Source organism: Vipera ursinii (assembly GCF_947247035.1).
Source record: "Vipera ursinii genome assembly, chromosome: 3".
Classification (NCBI taxonomy): domain Eukaryota; kingdom Metazoa; phylum Chordata; class Lepidosauria; order Squamata; family Viperidae; genus Vipera; species Vipera ursinii.
Genome location: NC_139516.1, coordinates 42,844,762 through 42,863,266, shown reverse-complemented (window position 1 = coordinate 42,863,266; position 18,505 = coordinate 42,844,762). Strand labels below are relative to the sequence as shown.

Genomic DNA, 18,505 nt, shown 5'->3' with positions numbered 1-18,505 from the left:
CCGTGGACTGGCAGTTTGACACCCCTGGTTTCAGAGGTATCTCTATCAGCTGAACTTTGCTCAAGCTGCTATTTAAATGATTTGAGCCATATAGTAGCTGTGGGATGACTGTTTTGTAGTTAATCTGAATCTTGGAAACATTCTGTAGTCTACAAATGTTCTCTGAGTATCAGCTAATGATTTTCCAGAAATAGATGTACCTGTATTATTCTAGATAATTGAGTTGAGACAAATCCCACCCATTACTTCGCAAAGTGGTTTGACATCTATCTCAGTTGCATTTATGGAAGAACATTTTTCCAGCACAGAATAGGTATCAGCCAAAGTGCAGAGAGCTTGGTAAATTCCCCTTTAGTGTGCATTCTTATGTTTTTTCCCCTCAGTATGTATAAGGACCATCATAAACAAATCCATTTCGGGAGGTGGGGATACTGTTTTTCATTCAATCCACAGTATCTTGGACAACTTTCAAATTAATTGGATAAACCAATTATATAATTATATTTAAATCAGGGCTCTTCCACAAATCATAAAAGGGCCAAATTTGAAGAGCCCTGATTTAAATACTTGCATTCTGTCTTTCTAAAGGAAACAATGCCATAAAGCTTAAAATACCCCAAAGAAGAATTATAAGGACACTGCTGCCAAATAGCAGACTTGCAAGTACAAATCATTGACACTGACTCTCCCAGTCACTGGAATTCTGTGGCTTGACCTTGCTGTCCCTCTAGAGTTGCCAGCTCCTGAAACAGTGATAAGGTAAAAGGACTGCATTCCTTTGCGCATCACCTCCAAAAAAGTCAGCTGTAAAAACAATGTAGTGCTGAAACAACTGGAGCAAGTGAAATAAATGAACCAAGTATTCAAATCTTGATTCTAAGAAGAAAATTAAAAAATGGTACTCAGAGGAATCAAAAACTATGGCTGGACCAAGCTTTAGAATTGTAGTTCATGTATTAAAACCAGAAAATCACACTGATTTTAGTGGATCTTCTCCAAGTATCAACATGAATGGATTCAATCAATGAAAAGTTTTAATTAGAAAAGAGTGATGAAACTGGGTATGTCTTGGTACAGACTTAGGCTGAATGAAGTAGTACTAACAAGTTTTCCCATTCATAAAAAGAGATTTAGTCCAGCAGTTTTAATCTGGTTTTCTGTGTTACTGCCAAGGTTGTCCCTCAATCTGATAATAGACTTTCCATTTAAAATAAAGAGAATAAGGAAATAAAGTAATTTCCCATTCTTAGGAGACACCTCTTAACTTCAGAACAGCAGTATTAAAGACGGGGATGTTATGTATACATTTTTAAAGAGCTAAAGTGGTAGTTAGAATGGCTATTTTTATTCTTCATTCTGTAACACATTAAAGCTGCTTGGAACAGCCAGAGAGTATCTGTGAAAATGTTTCAGAAAGTGGATATATGTCATCATATGTGGGGCTTCCAGGGTATTGCATAGCTGGAGTTTGTTAGTTTTAGAAGTCGCTCGATTGCAAAAACGTTCAGATTTTCTTCAGAAAAATAATCTGAATTGCTTCTTCCAAGTCATTTAGGAAATAGAGATCAAAGAAAAGATAATCTGCCTTTAACTATTTTTTTCCTCATTTTTCCCCAAACCCCAGAATGACGATGGCACTTACACAGGTTTCATCAAAGTGCACCTAAAACTAAGGCGTCCTGTGACAGTCCCGGCAGGGATTAGGCCACCATCTATTCATGATGCTCTCAAGGAAGTCAACTTAGCTAACATGACAGAGAAAAGAACATCATTCTATCTGCCCTTGGATGCCGTCAAACAATTACATATCAGCAGCACAACAACTGTGAGTGAGGTGATCCAGGGACTTCTGAAGAAATTTATGGTGGTGGACAACCCACAGAAATTTGCACTTTTCAAACAGATGCAGAAAGATGGTCAAGGTGAGAAAGATACAGAATAAATGCTGCAAAGAGCTGCCTGCCCTGGAAGTGACAATTTATGCAAGTGGTCCACCTGTGCAGTCTGCCATAGGTGTTGCTTCTGCTCTGCTCCCTAACAAGTCTGCCAGTTTTTCATTATCTTTGGTGCCAGCAGTCTCCTCTATAGCAGAGGAGCCCAAACCAGACAAACAATGAGCAATCAAATCAGTACTAAGTAAAATCATACAATAAAACTTGAAATTCTTAAAATAATAAATACAATAATAAATACAAACATTAGAATAAGATTAGGTTTTTTTGGAAAGAAAAACAAAAGATGAGCAAGCAGAAAGTAAAGAGAAATGTTAATCCAATCAAGCTTTTTTTTAACTATCTTAGCTCTGGGCAGAATAAACTTCAGTAACCATGGAATAAAAAATAATAATAAATCTGTTGGAAAGTTACATAGGAAGAGCCTTAAAAACGATGTTTTAGGGACCTCTTGTAGAATGTCTATTTCCGTTTTGTTCACAGCATTTACAACATCCAAATGTAAGATCAAAATTTTCAAGTCTACTTTCATAGTCTTTGGTAGAAACATGAATGGGAATCGTGTTTCACTTTTCTTGGAATTAAATATAATTTTCTTATATTTAAAATCAGCTTAAATTGGTTTTCTCCATGTTGCATTTTGAACTTAATGTACCAAAATGAAGAGAATATAGAATTTTCTCATTTTGGGATGGTATCTGGAGAAAAATTTACGTGTTTATAGTTATTATCTGTTCACTTCTCTAACCTATAAATATTACTTTAAATCTTATTTCTGTTATCTAGAGCATTAAATATCCCATCCACATTTCTGCTATCTGTACATTAGTAAGCATTCCTTACATTTCTTCATCCTGTTAAAAAAATAAAGGATACACAGGGCCTAGGACTGAACCTCCTGGTTCTCCACTAGATACCTCTGCAATATTTTTAACTTGCAACTTCCCTATGACGGTTTTCAGTTTTTATGTCCAGTTTTGAAGAACAAATAATAAATGTTTAAAATTGCTGTAAAGGAAGGAAGAACTGAAGATTCTTAAGGAGAAGCAGTGGTAGCCTTTTCTATCCATTCAGCTAGAGGCTCTGTGCATAGGGCTGGATATAATTACATGTGCAAATCTGAAGAAATTTGCATTTTCTTTTCAAAGGTGACTTTCATTGGCTTATCTTTTGCAGTTCTTTCCCAGAAGCTTCCAGTCACAGAATGTCCTCTGTACCTCCGGCTCCTAGCAGGCCCTGACACGGAAATTCTGAATTTTGTGTTGAAGGAAAATGAAACGGGAGAAGTTGAGGTAGGTCTGATTGCTGCGTGATTTTGTTATTTTTCCTAAATTGCAAAGAAAGACACACAAAAATAGAATCACATTACACGAACAGTGATTTGAATCTCTAGAAGAGGATCTGAGTGGGTGGAAAAAGCAAATGCCCCATCTTATTGGTTCTTATAATAAACATAACTAGATACTTGTGCTCTATAATAAGTGTAATATTGAGGCAAATACAGAAGCAAAGGGCATTTCATGTCTCATTTAATTACCCCTTTTAAATATTAAACATGATTAATAAAATTTAATTATACAGACCTCTGCAGGAAGATTATTTTGTCTTGTGACACCTGATCACCTAAATGATCAGGTGTCACAAGACTGATTAACCAGGCACCAAGGAAGACATTTTTCTGTGTTTTTGAAGTTAACAGCCTAAGAAATAAAGGCCCAAACTCTGAATTATAGGGAGAATTTTTAAACTGAAAATAACCCAGTCTTCCAAAGTTCGTAAAGGATAAATTCTTTTAAGGTAACTGTAACAGCATGGGTGATGATGAAAGGAATGAACTTTTATTTCCTAGAAAGCTTCTGGGTTTCTGAGCTTTTACTCAGAATAATTGTTTGGTAATTTGTCTTTGTCTTGCCACCATCAGAGAGAGAGAGAGAGAGAGGGGGGGGGGGGGGAGGGAGGGAGGGAGGGAGGGAGAGAGAGAGGGAGAGAGAGAGAGAGAGAGAGAGAGAGAGAGAGAGAGAGAGAACACACGGTGGGAGGCTCAGCTAATCTCAATGTACACATGTTGTACTTTGACAATAAAGGTTTATTTATTATTTATTTATTTTAAACTAAACCCAACTGTCTATACCGCCTTTGAATTTCAGCCACAAATGATGATAAAACAAAAAACTATATTCTAGAAAATCACCCTTTGCAGATATGGGCCTTTTTATGGTTGAAAGCTAGAAAACTATAATGTGTATAATCTTTCCTACAGGTAGTTTGTTATTTATCCTGAAAGTTTCAGAGTAGCAAGCTCATGACTTGAGGGAAAATAGGATTACAAAGGATTCATTATTTTGGGATGGGGTTTTCTTCTGGCAAATTAAATTTGTTGCAACTGACGTCTTTCACAGGTTACAATAGCATTTTCCCCCTGTCCATTTAAAGCCTCTCTGTCTTTTTACTTCCTTAGTGGGACGACTTCTCTATTCCAGAGCTACAGAATTTTTTACTAATACTAGAAAGAGAAGAAAAAGACAAAATACAGCAAGTACAAAAAAAATACAGCAAATTTAAACAGAGACTGCAAGAAGCCTTGAAAGAAGCAAATGGGAAGCCCGGATAACCAAATATGACTAGCAACAAACTCAGTTTTAGAGCCTAAATAAATAATTAAATATATTTAAAAGAAATAAAAACAAAACCGAACAACTTTTTCTTTCTCAGGACACTTTTCAGTTTGGTTGTAACCCAAGCTTTGCTTAGAAACTGGTAGTTACAGAAAGGGAAACTGACCCTCTAGTACCAGAAGCGGTGGCTGCTTTTCCTTCTCCATGGTCGTACTGCCAGGAAACTCTGCAATGATGCTGAATGTCTACTTTATTGGTTGGTTTATTGTACAAATGTTAAGGCTGGACTGAAATGGCTGTCTCCCCTTCCTGCCATCCTGATACCTCACCTGTGGATTTGTGTTACGTGCAGTAGACATGTATAGTATAAATGTGTTCTCTGTGGTCAATTCATCCACATAACCATCAGCAAACAGAACAACTTTAGTCTAAGTGAGACACACGATATGCCAAACCTGTTGTTGCACAAGAAAAATGAACTGAGCAATTGCCAAGGAAGTGGCAGAATATCAGCATGACTTCAGGAATGGCTGTGGACATGAGAAAGAGTACATTTCTTGGGGGGAAAAATCCCTCTGATGTTAGGATTTTAGGATTCTGATATCAGGGCTTTGCATAGCCCTACTGTTGGAACCCCCTTTGCCCTAATGCAGAACCAGTTCTGAAGGCTTTGGCAGGTGATTGTTATATTTGCCTTTATTAATATATGTTGGAAGCATTGGTTACCTATTATCCTAGAATTTATGTGAAGCCTCTGAAAGGAAATTCTCTTGGGTGCTACTGACGTTCATGTAGTAGAAAATGAGTAGCAATTTGCAACTGCTCAGCTTACTGGCTCTTTCACCTTGCAGGGTCATGCCACCTGATTAAAGGTGTAAGTTCCAAATAGCTGACTCTCTTCTGTTTCTGTTTTTGAAATCTGAACTGGAGAATTAAAAAGTAAATGTGACAATAGAACAAATAATATGAGAAATGGGCAATGCGCTTAAAAACATGGGCATTGTTATCTAAGCTCCTGTACTTACATAGAATTTCCTGTTTGACGCTGTGCCTCTGATGTAATTGCAGGTGTATGGGAACAACTTCTGCAAGATGATCTCGTGCATTTGGAAGCCGACTCTGAATTATACACTCACGATAGGGATGGATAAACTGGGAACAAATATGTCAATATCCTTGGGATATTCAGGCACAGCTTACAAATGTATTGGATTGTCTCGCACTGGAGTGGCTGGTGTGACTGGCTGCAGTTTGCTAGATGATGTAGGACATGAGGCATTCTTTATTCTTCTGTTTATAAGGTTGGATGGAGACAAATGATTCCTTCATTTTTTTCTCCTGCCCCACCCTTTTCTGAGGATGTTTTCAAACAGAGTTCATTGAGTCAAACTAGGTTTCATGTATTTCCCCTTTGAGGGCTAGCTTAAGCATGCAGGAGCCATTTAGTGCAGCTTGCAAATGTCTTGACTCAGATGACTGAGCAAACTTGAGGCTCCCTTTGTCCTGCTTTGCAAATACTAGCCTGTTGTTTAAAACAAACAGGATCATTCCTCTTACATTAATTTGATAATTAAGCCAGTATCAAGACTCTAATTTTATTAGGCCAAGAGTTAATCAGTTGTCAGAACCCGACAAAGCCTTCTTTGAAGATTCTTTAAGCATGTGGGGGTGGGGAGGAGGGAATATGAAGGGAAAAAGATGTGTAGAGGTGTATCTTGCAATTAAAAGAAATCAATCAAACAGGAAAAGCAAGGAGCAAATTTAACTTAAGTTCATGCTGAAGCAAAGCTACACACTAACTTCCTCAGGACTGCAGAAATGGTTGATGAAACAAAAAATGTGAAACCCCAGGAGGTTTTTTTGTGTCTGCATAGTCAGAGAAAAGGAAGAGTGAAGTTAGTTTTGTTAAGTCGTTAAAGATCTTCTCTCCAAGAGGGATATTATATATTCTATTTTATTTTCATCAAAGAGGGAGGAAAACTGTTTCCTGCTGTTTGGCATGTCTTGAACATTTCTGTAGAAGGCATGGCTTCTTATGCAATTGACGTTAATGCTGCTGACTAAGCCTCCTGTATATAGGCAGGTAGGTTTTTTTTCCTTTAAAAATATTATATAGCTAGGGGCATTAAGCTGAGGAAAAAAAAGATGATGCTTAGATTGGGAGAAAATGCAGAGCCATTTGATCTGTGGTAGAACAGAAGCCTTAGGTGTGGAGGCCCCTACTTAAAAAGCGCAGACTACTGCTAGCAGTGCCTTTGTTTATTAGTATATTATGTTGCTTGCATCTGTTTGTGTGTGTGAGTGTGTGTGTGTATTTTTGTTCAGAATAGTCAGCTACAAACATATACACAGTCTGTATAGAATGAAATTAGTGAAAGCTTTTATGTGGGCAAAGTGAATACATTTTTGCAAAGCTGTAACTTATTTTTACTACTGTTTCAGCCCTGTGACTTTTTTTAATGTCACCATCTGACTTTTTTTAAAGTTCCTTCTCAATTTGGTTACATGATGCAAACTGTGTAAGAAACTATTAAAAATAAAGGATGTCGGATAATAAAGAGTTGTTCCCTAACTCTTTTGTGTTGGGTTCATGAAGCATCAGTAATGTTATATTTTAATTTTAACAGAGATATAATTTTCTACCTCACTGACTCACCATTCTATCCTGAACTTCCTCTCTCCCAGTGTGATTACCAACAGAAATCTTTCAGACTTTATTTTTCTATGTAGCTTTACTGGTACCATTTCCTTTTGATTTATCCTATATATTCAAGCATTTCATCTACCTCTATGTGAGCAACAAACACATTCCAATAAACCACACAATTTAGATCATCGTCAATGCACAGACCAAATTGCCTCTGAGTCCATACTGCATCCACTGCATGTGATTCCACAGAGCTATTCCGCAGCCATGAAGGAGAGAGAGAAAATAATGGTCTAAAAGCTGGTAAGATTCAGTTAAAGTGCTAAATTGAGGAAATCCAATTTCAAGTCATCCATGCAAGTCAGGCCAATCACATTCTCAGGTTTAGCTACTTCCCAGCTCTTGTGGGAAACAGCTTGAGCACCTAGAGCACAGGTGTCAAACTCGCAACGTCATGTGACATGTCGCGATGTATTGTGACTTTTTTCCCATTGCAGGCATTGGGGTGGGTGCGGTTTTGGTGTGACGCATCCGGCCCGCAGTTTGACACCCCTGAGGAACAGTGGGATATAAAGCTATGAAACATTTTAAGGCAAGGGACATTTCTGCACTCTATGACTCCACTCTTTGCAGTCCTTGGTAGCCTTTCAAACTATAACCTGTAAAAACTGGCTGAGCTTGAAAACACATGAAAACTATTGTGAAAGCTCTATAATAGGCATTTCACAATTTTTTTTTAAAAAAATTCCTGATTACTGCTTTTTTAAAACTATCCCTGTTTATATACCTGAGCGGGTCTACCCATTTGCAGCCATCAACTTCTAAAAAGTTAACTCTAGGCTTTTCCAATGAAAAGGTTGGCCATCTTGGTATTTTCTTGACTCATCTTTTCAGTTTTCCTTGTAGCAAACTTCTCATCTTCTCATCTTTCCTACTACCTTCTCCTACTGGTATCTTATGATTTAGCACTTGTTTGTATCTTATGATTTATGATTGTGTTGCATGATTTATGATCTATGACTTATCACTTGTTTGTATGTATACTTATGCACCAGAGACAAATTCCTTGTGTGTCCTGTCACACACTTGGCCAATAAGGAATATTCCATTCCATTCCATGCACTAGGTGCAGGAATAAAGTACAAATTCCTATCATCCTTATTCAGTAGAAACAGTTCGAAATAAATAGCTATTAAGTGGATTAATTATATTGTTGATATCATAGAGTTCTATTCTGATTATATGATACTATGAGCATTTTGAATAACCAGTATGCAAAGTTAGCTTTTAGTTTTAGTATCTTATTCTGATAAAAGCTGAGTTATAAATAAAAAGATAGGTTGGAAAAAATCCCCTCAAAGTTATCTGGGAAAAGTCTTTATTTTTAATTATTAAATAAAAATAGTTTGTTTATAAGGCATTCGGATTCAGTTCCACTGAATAAGATATTTATAACATACTCTGAATCTGAGGTACAGGCTTGGCTATTTCTTCCGCCCCGTCTTTGGTGCTTTCTTAAGACCCTGGATATAACTGTAAGGTATCTGGTAGTCCTCTGCAACAGAATCAAATATTAATATTAGTCACTTAACATTTAGCATCAAAGTATTCACAACACAATAGAAGCTGCAGCTTACTAAGACTTTTTTTTTTATTGAAAAGTTTTAACATACAATTTTCCTTTGAAACCCCCCTCCCCCTCCCTTCTCCCCCCCCTACCTCTCCCCCCTCCCCCCCGACTTCCCAGAGCTAAATACAAGGTATATATATAAAAAGCAATCGTAAACTTACTAAGACTTTTTAAACGTCCTGAAAATCTGAAATCATATCATGATTCTTAGATGTTGCCATCAGTGGTGAGAGACATTGGAAACTAGTTCAACAATATCTAGAGATTACCTGCCACAGCACTATAAAAAGGACTAATGATGTGTATAATAGCCATTCCATTTTATTTTGTAGAATATATATGTACTTGGAATAATTTTTGTGAATACTATAAAGCAGTGTTTCTAAATTCAGCAACTTTTAAGATGGGTGGACTTCAACTCCCAAGATCTCATACCCAGCAACCTGTCCACACATCTTAAAAGTTGGGGAGGTTGAGAAACACAGCTTTAAAGTGTTGAGAAATTGAATCACCCAGCTGTAATTTGTAGCACTGTACAAATGTGCTGTTCACTAGAAAGGTGGCAAACTGGTATATATACTGGCAAAGAAGTTTCTATTAGTGGCATCAGAACTAGTTTTGGAATCACCGCTTGCTAAAAACATTCATGTGTTTCCACTCCGATCAAAAGTAAAAGTGAATGTCCCTTTGATATATTTTGTTTTGTGTTCTGATGCCACTAATAGGAACAAAAATAAATGCAGGCAAGTTGATAATATATTCTCAGTGTCTTCAGCAGGTGGCAGCACCTGAGCAACTTTGCTTGGACTCACAAGCAAAGTGGGTTGCATTAGTATTTGGATGGGAATCCTTAGGGGACTTCCCAGGGTTAATTATTAGATTGGAAAGTAAAAATAAAAGAAGGGGACAATGGCAAACTAGTTCTGAGGTGCTACCAAGAAAACCACATGGAACTATCTATGAAGTCATCAGGAATCCACCTTCCTCCAAAGAGGGTGACTTATGAATACTATTATAGCATACCAAAGATACTTACCTAACAGCAGTTTAGCAAGATGATTGATCTGATTGCCCTGTATCTGGACTTGTGATCTGTCCTTTGCTCCAGGGATTGCGACGATAGTGGCGCTAGCTTGAACCTTTTGCTGAAGGGTACTAGCAACAGCCTGAGGGTCCAAACCATACAGCTCAAGATTCTTAATTATTGTCACCTAGTAGCCAAAAACAACAAAAACCCGGCATTATAAAATTAATTTTAATGTTGCCACTAAATAGGTATCTAAGAATTTAGGGTATTACTTTCATGTGAATATGCTTTACTTTGTAGGCATATTTCAACCCGGGAGGGATGTTTAAATCTTTTCACTGCATATTAATCATAACTTTACATGTCTTTAGAAAAGAACATAACTATCTTTAGAAATGCTAATTTGACAGCAAATATACAACGGGGCATAGAGGTTTATAAACTTGTTTGAATTTATTTAGTTTTAGGACTTATATGAAGAACAGATAATTTTTAGGTCATAATTATGCAGAAGTACTGAATATTCAAAAAGTTTCACAGATTTAAAGCAGCACTCTATCATGACATCTGGGTGGCTTAAATGAATGGATGCATATATGGGGAGAGACACTTATAACCCATTGAGTGACACTAATGATTTCTTGATCTGTGCAAGCATATTAACGTTCTTAATAGTGATAGATTCTGGACAAATGCAGTTGGGACTTCTACTTAGAAGTCCTCATGTTGTGACTCTTACCTTTTTATTGGATGATCTCTGTGCTACGGTTACATCAATTGGAAGAATATTTCCTTTTCTCACAACAGGTTCTTGTCCCCAAAAGGTTACCTGATGGAAAGGTTCTAGTTTGTTTAGACACCTGCCAGTAAATTAGAAACTGTAAGCTTATCTAGTAAAAGCTGATAAGATGGATCTTTCAGTGTTTATGGCTTTAGCCATTCGTGATGTCCAAAATTGCCAACTACATTTATCCATTTATTTATCCATTTAATACTTGATTGCTGAACCCTGAGAGTAGTCCATACATTGTACATACGTAAACCAAGAAACAAAGCCTGAGAATTAAACATTTAATGCTAGCTTGATGCTATTAAAAATATTGCAAGAACAAGTACTTATTTCTGGGCATGAAATGTACTATTTCTCTTAGCAGGTTGTTTATTTTATAGTAATAACAAACCAACCTGCCACGGTTAAACACTGGGAAACTCGCTCAATAGTAGTAACTGTGAGAGGGATCTCGGAGTCTTAGTGGACAATCACTTAAATATGAGCCAGCAGTGTGTGCTGCAGCTGCCAAAAAAGCCAACACAGTGCTAGGCTGCTTTAACAGAGGGATAGAATCAAGATTACGTGAAGTGTTAATACCACTTTACAACACCTTGGTAAGGCCACACTTGGAATACTGCATCCAGTTTTGGTCACCACGATGTAAAAAAGATGTTGAGACTCTAGAAACAGTGTAGTGAAGAGCAACAAAGCATGCAGAGAAGGGCAACAAAGATGATCATGGGACTGGAGACTAAAACATATAAGGAATGGCTGCTGGAATTGGGTATGTCTAGTTTAATGAAGAAAAGGACGAGGGGTGACATGATAGCAGTGTTCCAATATCTCAGGGGCTGCCACAAAGAAGAAGGTGTCAAGCTATTTTCCAAAGTACCTGAGAGAAGGACAAGAAGCAATGGATGGAGAGAAGCAACCTAGAACTAAAAAGAAATTTTCTGGCAGAACAATTAATCAGTGAAACAACCTGCCTCCAGAAGTGGTGAATGCTCCAACACTGGAAGTTTTTAAGAAGAGACTGAACAGCCATTTGTCTGAAATGGTATAGGATTTCCTGCCTGAGCAGGGGGCTGGACTAGAAGACCTCCAAGGTCCCTTCCAACTCTGTTATTCTGTTCTGTTCTATTCTATTCTTATTTTCTATTCTGGTGAAGAGGCAAAAAATAAAAACTAGGCAACAAAAATCTTATTTTGCAAACAGTTGTCCAACTGTCCCTATTGCACAAGAAGTGCAACATGCAGAATTTGGGAGGTATGCAAAACATCCAAGCAAGAAGTTTTATATAAAATAAAATGTGAATGAAGCATCTTAGCTCTTTCATTAAAGCTGCTGCAACTTTTGCAAAACTTGTAAGGCTGCTTCAAAAGTGTGCGCGTGCAACCACTTTGATTTGTTTTCCTTCTAGTGAAGAATTTCAGCTACTTTTCCCATTAACTGGTCATTGGCTATGAAGTAACTCTTACAGTGGGTATCATCTTAGATACACCACAAGACACAAATATGCCAAGCATTTCTTTCTTGTAAAGCAATCACAGACCTTTTAGTCATGCTGATTGGGAATTCTTGAATTATGGTCTCAACAGAGGGGATTCAAGACTGGGGAAGGTAGATATACTTTATAAGGGGATCCTATATCAAATATATAAAACATCACTATGAACTAGTCTCCCCTCACCTGCTGAGGAGATCATCCCACTTGAGACTTGAAATTTCATCTTGCTCTGCTTTGTCCAACAGACAATCGCACAAAATTGGATTCACCTGTACAAAGCTGTGATAAAAAAGAAATGCATTTTCATCATGATTTACGCCAGTGTCAACAATGTACAACACTTAAATTTTTATCAGGTTTGTTTAAATTCATGGGAAGTACAAATAAGAAGATAGTTGCCAGCTACTTTTTTAGTTTAGAAAGATGAATTAAAAAAAGATATAGAAAGACTTCTTCCAAGCCAAGGTTATAATTATCAATTAGATAACTATAAACTAGATGATTACAAGTTACTAATCTATGGAATGCTTGTTGGTGAAAGTGTATGCAATGATAAAAATAACAAATTTATTGATTTGCAGACCTATTAATCACATTTATTGTCAAAACGTGAGGAAAGACTTTCTTATTCAGTTAGCTTCTAAATTAAAAGTACAAGTTCACAAGCCCTGTGCCAAGCATGAAAGACCAGGACCACATCTGAAGTTCCAATTAAATTGATTTATTTCTACTTATGCCTATGCACAGGAATCTACTCAACTAATGGTTTGTATTATTTTGGTGCTGGATAAAGGTTTATAGAATTCAAGAGGGGTTGGATCTAGTCTGCTTGTGGCAACATAGAGCCTTTAGGCTGATTCCTCTTTTGACTCTATATGTATGTTTATATGCGTTTGTGCATGGGTAATAGTAAGGACTAACAGCACCTCTGATTATAAATCATATAATAATAATAAGCCTTCCAGAAAATGCCTGTCTCATTCTAATATTGCTAGATATAGGAAAGCCCCAGGATGGGACCAATCAGTTGGAGGACTGTACATTCAGATTTGAAAGTAGAAACATATAATGAGCACAGAAAGCTACTTTGTAAAATCCCGGTGTAATAATCATTCCATGCCAATGGTATAGAGCAGGGGTGTCAAACTCAATTTCATTGAGGGCCGCATCAGCATTGAGGTTGCCCTCAAGGGGCCGGGTGGGTATGGCCAGGGTGGGTGTGGCCTATAGGGTGGGCGTGGCTAGAGTGCATATGGCCTACTGGGTGGGCATGGCCAACTCTACATCGTTCGCATCAAGGGTGCCTATGGGGGCCTGGGCAGGAGTGGGACAGATCTGAGGGTCTTTGGCAGAAGGAGGGTCTCTGGGCCAGGGCCAAGGCAGTGGGGGCCGTTCCCTCACTGTTTCCAGGATGGCTTCATGGGCCACATGAAACCACTTCGTGGGCCGCATCCGGCCCCCGGGCCTTGTGTTTGACATGTCTGGTATAGAGCCAATAAGCAAATATTCTGATCTCTATCCTCAATGGTTTCATTTCTTACATACTTTTTGTTTATTTTATCAACCAACTCATTAGCCTTTACATAGTTGATTATCACACTTCTCACTTCACTGCTGGAGAGGGTATGGCCTTTTCTGGAGAAAAATGAGAACTTTATTAGTTGTGCAGTTAAATTATGGAAACAATTGCAAATATCCCGCTTTTTTCAAACTAAAGACTTTCTAAAGATTTCTCAATATTAGTTAACACTCTCTTAATTGGCATTCCAAAAGCATTAACATTTTAGGTATTTTTCCTGGTAAGCCATTCTTTTCTGAAAATACTATTGGTAAGGTCTAGCTATTCCATTCTATTTATGCCTAAAACATCTAAGTTAACTCTGGAATCTGAGTGACTCAAGACATACACAACTCTTTCCTTTAAGCAGTGGGGTGTTACCATCTCCAAACACTCTTGATCCACTGTGTCAAAGAGTAAGATGGTGTTTAATATTATATAATACAAAGTTAGGTGGCCGATTCTTATATTCCTTACTTATGTCCAGACTCTTGAAACAATGGGGCCATTTTTGATGAGATTCCATAAAGTTGCATAATTTCAGGAGGATGATACAGTTGTTCTTGATCATCACCTTTATGGTCTTGGACAGACATTTCAGATGTTGCACTTTCAGGTACTATGAAGGATCTAATGCTGAAATGCAGAGAAACATTATTTTCATACATTTAACCAGAGAATTATTGTAATGGTTAGAACTGACATGCAAAAACTAATCAATGCATCTTTCTGATTTAACAGAAAGACATTGTAAATTAATTTTCATATTAAGGTAAAGGTAAAGGTTCCCCCGCACATGCATGCTAATTGTTTCCAACTCTAGGGGCTGGTGCTCATCTCCGTTTCAAAGCCGAAGAGTCAGCGCTTGTCCTAGGACGTCTCCGTGGTCATGACTAGATGCCAAAGGTGCACGGAACACTGTTACCTTCCCACCGTAGTGGTCCCTATTTTTCTACTTGCATTTTTATGTGCTTTCGAACTGCTAGGTTGGCAGAAGCTGGGAGGAGTAACAGGCGCGCTCACTCTGTTACGCGGCACTGGGAATTCAACCCGCCAAACTGCCGACCTTCTGATCGACAAGCTCAGCGTCCTAACCCACTGAGCCACCACGTCCCTACTTTTCATATTACTGCTACATAAAAGCTCGTGACAGAAGTAATAGCGGGAGCCTTTATTTGTTTATAAAACAATAAATCAAGATTTTTTATTATTATTTTTTAATAATATTTTTATTAATTTTCTGATTTTACATTTAGGTATTTAAAAAGCAACGTGGTGGCTGGGTTAATCAATAGTTCAGTAACATACAAAAATCTTTAGTAGAAATCTCAAACTACAACATCAAATATTTCCTCTCTTTTTCCCTTAATATCTACTATCTCATATTTAAGCTAATAGAGTTCTTATTATATCAACTAAATAAAAACAGTATTATTACATTTATCAATAAATTTTTCGTATACATAACTTAATTATTTTTACATTCGACCTTTACATTCAATCAATATCCTCTTATTGGTTTTTCCCAATTTTTAGTTTCCCATCAATATTCAAATTTAATATTTGATATTTATAATTTCCAGGTTTTAGGTAACCAAAGTTTCCTTTATCTCAATTCATAACAGAATCTAATATTCAAAATACACATCTTATCTATTTAGGTATAATCTTGTTCTATTTCCTAAAAATTATCTATTTCCCCCCATCTTCCATCATCTAATTAATAATACAGTATCCTTTTTAATAAATCAAAGCCCATTATATATATTATCTGAGTTAATAAAGATATTCATAACATTTTTTTCCTTTTGGGTCTAATTTTTAAGTACGGTATTAAACAAATAGCATCCTTATTTTCAACTAATTTCCAAATGTTTTAAATTTAATGACCAAAATTTTCCTTATCTCAACTTCTCCCTTTGACCCTCTATTTAGTAATATGAAATCCCCTCTCATAAATCAAAACCCCAATTTTCTTCAGCCTTATTCTGGCTTTCTTTGCCAACTCTTTTATTGACCTCTACTGCCTATGATGGTTTTGGTCAATTATGGATTTCACATAATGTTTTTCAACAGGATAAAAAAATTAACTAGTCATCAGCTTAGCCATACCCAAGCCACACATTGCATTTGCTACAAATAGGTTTTGCCTGTATGCAAAAAGCACAAACTCCAATTTTACTCCAAATATACTGACACTGTTCTATTCCGTGCAAGCTAGGATCTCTAGTTTAGGGGTTTTAAACCAATATATTGTTGCTCATATGCCACCAACTGGGAATACACTAACAAACACAAAAAAGTTCTTAAAATAAAAAATTTAACTCAATTTTAGTATATTTTCTAAATTACGGTAAGTCTTATTTAGGACATCTGAATATTTTACTTTTGTTATCTTTTCAATGCATATTTTCCTTTCTATATGAAATTCTATTAGGGACAAAATTTTATTTTGTATGATTTCTATTTAGAACAAATATATCGTTCCATAAGAAATTTAAAATACTTATTACCTAGCAACTTCCTAGATACTACAGCAACAGAAGAGTTTTACTCTTTGATTTAGCAGATAGAGAACCAGAATGGTTAGGGTAAGCATTCAGCACATGATGATGGTATATGAAACTGTCAGATATATTATAGAATGGCAGTCTTGGATTTTTTTATAATTAAGGAGATAGAAAGAATCCACAAAGTCTCAAACCAGTCTCATAATGACTTGGGGGTGGTGGAAAAGCACCTAACAAAACCAACTAAACAATTTTATAGAACTTTCTGGACTGGATTCTGATGAAATCTATTTCTGGAGTAAAATATATAGTGACATTTCATTCATGTCATTTCTAGTGAATTTCTTATCTAAAACTAATTTAAATGATCCTCCTACACATACTCAGTCACTCACTCACTCACTCCCTTGACATCACAAGTACCTATTATGACAGAGCTAATGTACAGCCTTGCCTATTCTAGCAAATTACTGTAGAAAGTCCTGATATCACATCTGTCAAGGTATAGCACAAGTAAGATCTCATCAAAGTTACTGTAAAATGTGAATTTCATAATGCTATATTTATGTGACATCACAGATGGGTGGGGGAGGAAACACTATAGAATTTCCTGTAGAAAATAAAGCCAAACAGCCCAGGATCAAGGAGCCAACCCTTTCAGAGATGATCCCTGAGGAGAAAGGTGAAGAGGGGCTGCAGTGCATCTTTATCCACACTAATCCACTGCCACTTTTAGCAGAAGTAGGAGGAAGATTTGCGAAGAGAGCATGGGCAGCAGTAGGAAGAGATGACAGGTAAGCATGCCCACGTTCCAGCTTTTTTACATGAAACTGGAGTGAGATGACATACGTGGAGGGTGTATGTTAATACTAAAGGAAGAGAAGACTAGACACCATGCCTATCCTATCAAACATTTTCCCTCTCCTTTTCATTATCACTATCTACATCAGGGATAACCACTGCCATTCAGAAGCTGGGGCAGTAAGTGAAATAGGTTAAAATGTACAGTATATCTAGTATCAAATGTGTTACAGCCAGGGCTTTTTTTGTCATAGAACGCTCAGAACGGAGTTCCAGCAACTTTTTCTCTACCCTACCTTGTAGGGTAGGCAAGGCGGGTTGTATGACATGTGTGAGTTCCGGCACCTTTTTCTTTTACAAAAAAAGCACTGGTTACAGCTGACACAAAATTTATGGCTGAGCAGATGCCACTAATATCTTTGTCTGTTATCACTTACAGTCTGCAAGAAAGTTAAATATTATCTTTCCATATCCACTAAATATCATTGCTTATAAAGTTTTAAATCTTGCACATATTTGATATGCGTAGTTCCATTACAGTTACCTATTCACAATAGTTTTTACACCACTTCCAAATTATCAATTTAAAAGTAATACAGAAATAATTTAAGCAGCCCATAACAACTTAGAAATGGACTGCCATCAAAAAACCTGACTCAATGGCATGGCAATACAGATGTATAGTAATGGTAATAACCAGCAGTGGTGGACTGTTGCGTAGATTATCTTACTAGTAAAATAACTGAGATTTCCAAAGCTTGATCTTGAATATTTTTTTTATTTTAATAAGCATGCTCTAGAATGAGTTTTCCAAAATCTGACCTGTTTTAATGCAGCAAAATGAATGGTGGCAGCGTCACTTGCTAAACATCACACGGTAAACGTTTGATAAACTTTGGGTTGGTAAACTTCTAGTTCTGTTAAGGCATTGTTATGTAGTGGCTCATATGCTCCTTTTTCAAAATTGTCACCTTTTTATTCAAAATGTTCTGCAATTTTTTTTAAAAAATGTTGGTTGTGGGGAAAATATAAGTGCCTCTAGAGAGTCTGGCTGTTGCTGCATCGCTGACCCCTCTCCACTAATATATTTATGGCTCAACATTTCATGATCTTAAACACAATTGTACCATGTTGATCTAAATACCTGAGAAAGCATTTAGTATTAGTCTGATCTCTTTTTAATCCTTCTCAAGTTCTGCTTTGCTGCCTCATCATGGCAATAGAATGCTGGGAGTGTACTGGGAGTGCTGGAGTATACATTCCAGCAAAGTTAACAAAAACATGAAGGTCCTCCCAATAGTCCAACTAAAGCAAGCAAGAAAGCACCAGGTAGCAGCAAAAGATGCTGGAAGCATGTGATCAAATTAGCAAAGGGCATTATGTTATATTGCAGGGGGAAAGGCAGGGGCAAACTATAACAACTGCATGGATAGTCATTGGCAATACAGTGCTGTATGATGGATCCTTCAGGTATGATGGCATTCA

The 18,505-nt window shown here is 37.0% G+C and overlaps 2 protein-coding genes across 6 annotated transcripts in view; one reads left to right on the top strand and one right to left on the bottom strand.

Moving 5' to 3' along the window:
- RASSF5 (Ras association domain family member 5) overlaps positions 1–7,130 on the top strand; it is a 76,035-nt gene extending 68,905 nt beyond the window's left edge. The window contains exons 4-7 of one of the 3 annotated variants that reach the window (XR_014492084.1): positions 1,625–1,922; positions 3,129–3,244; positions 4,411–5,244; positions 5,636–7,130. Coding sequence is in view for 2 of the 3 variants with exons in the window: in XM_083359275.1 (XP_083215401.1) it covers positions 1,625–1,922; positions 3,129–3,244; positions 4,411–4,563 (567 nt within the window). In the remaining variant the exon portion in view is untranslated. Of the gene's footprint in view, positions 1–1,624; positions 1,923–3,128; positions 3,245–4,410 lie in introns of all 3 variants that reach the window. The other 2 variants (XM_083359275.1, XM_083359276.1) reach the window with 2 other exon arrangements.
- The window catches only part of EIF2D (eukaryotic translation initiation factor 2D), a 32,477-nt gene continuing 15,904 nt past the window's right edge, over positions 1,933–18,505 (bottom strand). Inside the window, exons 10-16 of one of the 3 annotated variants that reach the window (XM_083359262.1) lie at positions 14,187–14,345; positions 13,697–13,786; positions 12,335–12,430; positions 10,611–10,731; positions 9,881–10,055; positions 8,675–8,769; positions 1,933–3,279 (exon numbers count right to left, since the gene is read on the bottom strand). In XM_083359262.1, the coding sequence (XP_083215388.1) occupies positions 8,699–8,769; positions 9,881–10,055; positions 10,611–10,731; positions 12,335–12,430; positions 13,697–13,786; positions 14,187–14,345 (712 nt within the window). In that variant the 3' untranslated portion in view covers positions 1,933–3,279; positions 8,675–8,698. Of the gene's footprint in view, positions 3,280–7,403; positions 8,770–9,880; positions 10,056–10,610; positions 10,732–12,334; positions 12,431–13,696; positions 13,787–14,186; positions 14,346–18,505 lie in introns of those variants that run through there. The other 2 variants (XM_083359261.1, XM_083359263.1) reach the window with 2 other exon arrangements.